This window comes from Hipposideros armiger, unplaced genomic scaffold (assembly GCF_001890085.2).
Source record: "Hipposideros armiger isolate ML-2016 unplaced genomic scaffold, ASM189008v1 scaffold_2202, whole genome shotgun sequence".
Classification (NCBI taxonomy): domain Eukaryota; kingdom Metazoa; phylum Chordata; class Mammalia; order Chiroptera; family Hipposideridae; genus Hipposideros; species Hipposideros armiger.
Genome location: NW_017733549.1, coordinates 2,663 through 6,160, shown reverse-complemented (window position 1 = coordinate 6,160; position 3,498 = coordinate 2,663). Strand labels below are relative to the sequence as shown.

General features: G+C 34.4%; 1 protein-coding gene across 1 annotated transcript; it reads right to left on the bottom strand.

Annotated features, from left to right (window-relative positions):
• Positions 1-2,478: 2,478 nt before the first annotated feature.
• LOC109378592 (trafficking protein particle complex subunit 13-like) lies at positions 2,479-3,449 on the bottom strand. The gene is given in 2 exon segments (XM_019634914.1): positions 2,479-3,294; positions 3,296-3,449. Coding segments are annotated over 2 exon segments (939 nt in total). The 5' UTR covers positions 3,419-3,449.
• Positions 3,450-3,498: the final 49 nt, after the last annotated feature.

The window sequence follows — 3,498 nt, the reverse complement described above, 5'->3', positions numbered from 1 at the left end:
CACTGCATGAATTATATAAATATCTAACCACTATGCTGTACAGCTAAAATTGATATAAAATAATATTGAATGTCAACTATAATTGAAAACTGAAAAAAATAAAAATATAAAAAAGCCCCTACAACAATAGAATAAATTATATGTGGTCTTGTCAAAAAAGAGCTGCCAAACTTCAGATAAAAATAGACACTCATATGATACTGAGTAGATTTTCGTACAAAAGAAAAGATGCCCAACATGCCGTAATGTCATTGACAACTATAAGCCATTACAGATGAATGTCAAAAAATAAGTTACATTAACTAAAGAAAAAAATGCTATTTAAATTGATACTTTTCTTATTGTAAAAAAGTACATTTATATGAGGTTGGACAATTAAGTTCACGAACTCATCCTAAAAAAAGTGCTACATACCTCATTGCTGAATATCACTGCAGTCACCTTCAAAGGACTCCCATTGGGAAGCTATGCACCAACGCCAACACCTAGTCCATGCTTCAAAACAATTTTGGAATCCTTTTTCTGGAATGGCCATCAGAGCTGTCATCGTATTACCCTTGATGTCCTGAATGTCATAAAAATGTCTTACTTTCAATATTTCTTTTATTTTTGGGTAAAGAAAGAAGTCATTTGGGTCCAGATCAGGTGAGTAGGGAGGGTTTTCCAATACAGTTATTTGTTTGCTAGCTGAAAACTCCCTCACAGACAGTGCCATGTGAGCTGCTTCATTTTCATGGTGCAAGAGCCATGAATTGTTGGCGAAAAGTTCAGGACGTCTAACTTTTTGGTGCAGCCTTTTCAGCACTTTCAGATAGTAAACTTGGTTAACTATTTGTCCAGTTGGTACAAATTTATAATGAATAATTACTTTGATATCAAAAAAGGTTAACATCATTTTGACTCTTGATTTGGACTGACAGAACTTTCTTGATTGTGGAAAATTGGCTAAATTTCATTGTGTACTTTGACACTTAGTTTCAAGGTCATATTCGTACACCCATGTTTTATCACCAGTGATAACATGGCCCAAAACATCGTCTTGCCTCTCCAAAAGGTCTTAGCAAACTTCAACACTCCTTTGCTTTTGTTCATTGGTGAGCTCCTTCAAGACCATTTTTGCACACACCTTTCTCATGCCAAGATTTTCAGTTAAGATTTTCCTGTTTTACTATCAATGTGTACTTAGTCTGCTGTTTCTCACAGTCAGACGACAATGTTGATGCACAGTTTGATGAATTTCTGCAATGTTTTTGTCTGTTCTGCTCGTTACTGGCCGCCCTTACCTCTCTTCATCAGTGATGTGTTCTCTCCCCTCAGAAAAATGTTTAAACGTTTGTACACTGCCATTTTCTTCCTGGCATTATCCCCATAAACTTGGACTAACATATATGTCCCTGATTTCACTTCCACCCTTGTCAAATTTAACAGGAAATTTAGTGTTTATTCGTTACTCTAATTCAAGCTCAGACATTCTCGCGCCGGCACACAAAAACATGCAACAACAATAATGAACGCCACTCAGCAAGACACCACCACATGTTGACATGAACACAGCTGTGAGGCACTGATATACCAAGGTTATGAAACCTTACTGAACTGTTTGTACAATGTTGCCAATGTAAGCACATGGTGGCAAGTTCGCGAACTTAACTGCCATATTTCATATATAAAAAGAAGGCTGATTCATGGCTTGAAATAAAAGGGAAATAATGTATTATGTTAATTGTTAAGAACCACCTGAGTAATCTAAGCAGTATTCACAAGGGCCCCTGCAGGAATAACAACTGATGAAAATAAACCAACTCCACATTTCATAGAACTACTGAGATAAATGAAAAAGAGCCAGTTTAGCAATGTTGTACAAAATAAATGCAAGGCTACAGACCCAACAATTAGGAATACTATTAGAAAAAAATTATCTTTACCAAATAGCAAATGTCAACAAGTTTAAATAATAAAACCATACTGAATTATATTAAGTACTATCATTGATAGATTTCTGCTGACTGAAATGGACCCAGGAAAAAATAAAACTGGATAAGTTGAAATCTATATAAACAATAATAATTAATTTAATTAAATTTTCAACATACCTCTAAGATTTTATATTCTCAGTACCAGCGTTACTGAAACAGGAAGTGCCAAATGCTATTAAGGATCTTTGGAAAGCAGGTATGATTAATTTTTAAATGGTGGCCTCATTCTGAAAAAAAAAAAGGTCCAATGGCCACCTTAATAACATTAATGAAATCAGAAATAGTAGAAAATAGAATTAGAAAGTACTTTATATAAGATAAAAATTAATGGATTGTTCTGTTTGAAATTAACAGGTGTTTAATTCTCAAAGGCATTCAGTCTCGAAGTAAATGAAAATAATCTGTCTGTATATTTGCTATTGGTTGATCATTTTTCTTATAACAAAAGTATGAAAAGTTTTTCTGTGAAACTCCCTGAAAAGCACAACACTGGAATTTTTCTTCAGCTTTTCATTTTAACAATGGAACATATTACATAGACTTTTGCAACATCATCACAGACATAGGTTGTCTTTAATAATTTGTCTGTTATCTGCATGCCAGAGACACTTTGAAGGCCCATTTTTAAGGACAGTAGTGTCATGGTAATGCAGAGTGATGAAGTTGCAACCAGCTTACCAAGATACCTTCCTGAACTTCCACACCAATGAATAGAATCTGTATGATACATTTCCAGAACCAATTTCATTTTCCTATCACTATAGTTTGTTATCTTACAGGTAATATTAAAAGGCTCTTCTAGTATTACAGTATCTGGGATTGTCTCAAAGGACAGCTTCATGTTTTCATAACCTGGAGCTTCTCTGTCAAGTTGGATTGTCTGTAGCATTGTCACTTCACCTAGATTTCTTTTCCAAACTATATCCAATTTTCCCATTTTTGTTAGTCCCCTAATGACACCATATTTCTCTAAAAATTCCTGTTTGATCTGCAAGTGGTATAAATATTGGCATCTGTCCATTGACTGCAGAAATGTTCTTGTTCCAAAGGTACACTCATCTTCTCCAGCCTGATTAATGGTATTTAATTCTTTCCCAGTGTACATTTCAGATAGCCCTAAGGAAACATTTTGTATAAAAACAGTTGAAGATGAAATATTCTGAATCTGGACTTCAAGAAATAAGTCACTCATCTCTGAATTATACAACTTGGTTTTAACTTTCAATGGTGGGAGGAAAGGAAATAAGCACAGTTTCCTAAAAAACATATTTCCTACACTGTGTTGAATAGATACTGAATGCACAGGGACAGCTCTTCCAAATGTTCATTATTTTGTCATTGATGACATCATCAACACCACAATTGGGTGAAAGTTCTGCCACAGTCACCATGGAGACAGAAAGATGTAAAGGCTGTACTTGTCTGAAGACAATATTTTCCATATGGTTTTTACAACTTAATTGCAATCATTGAGAATTTTCATACAAGTGAAAGTTTTATCTCAAAAATGTAGTTCTAAGAA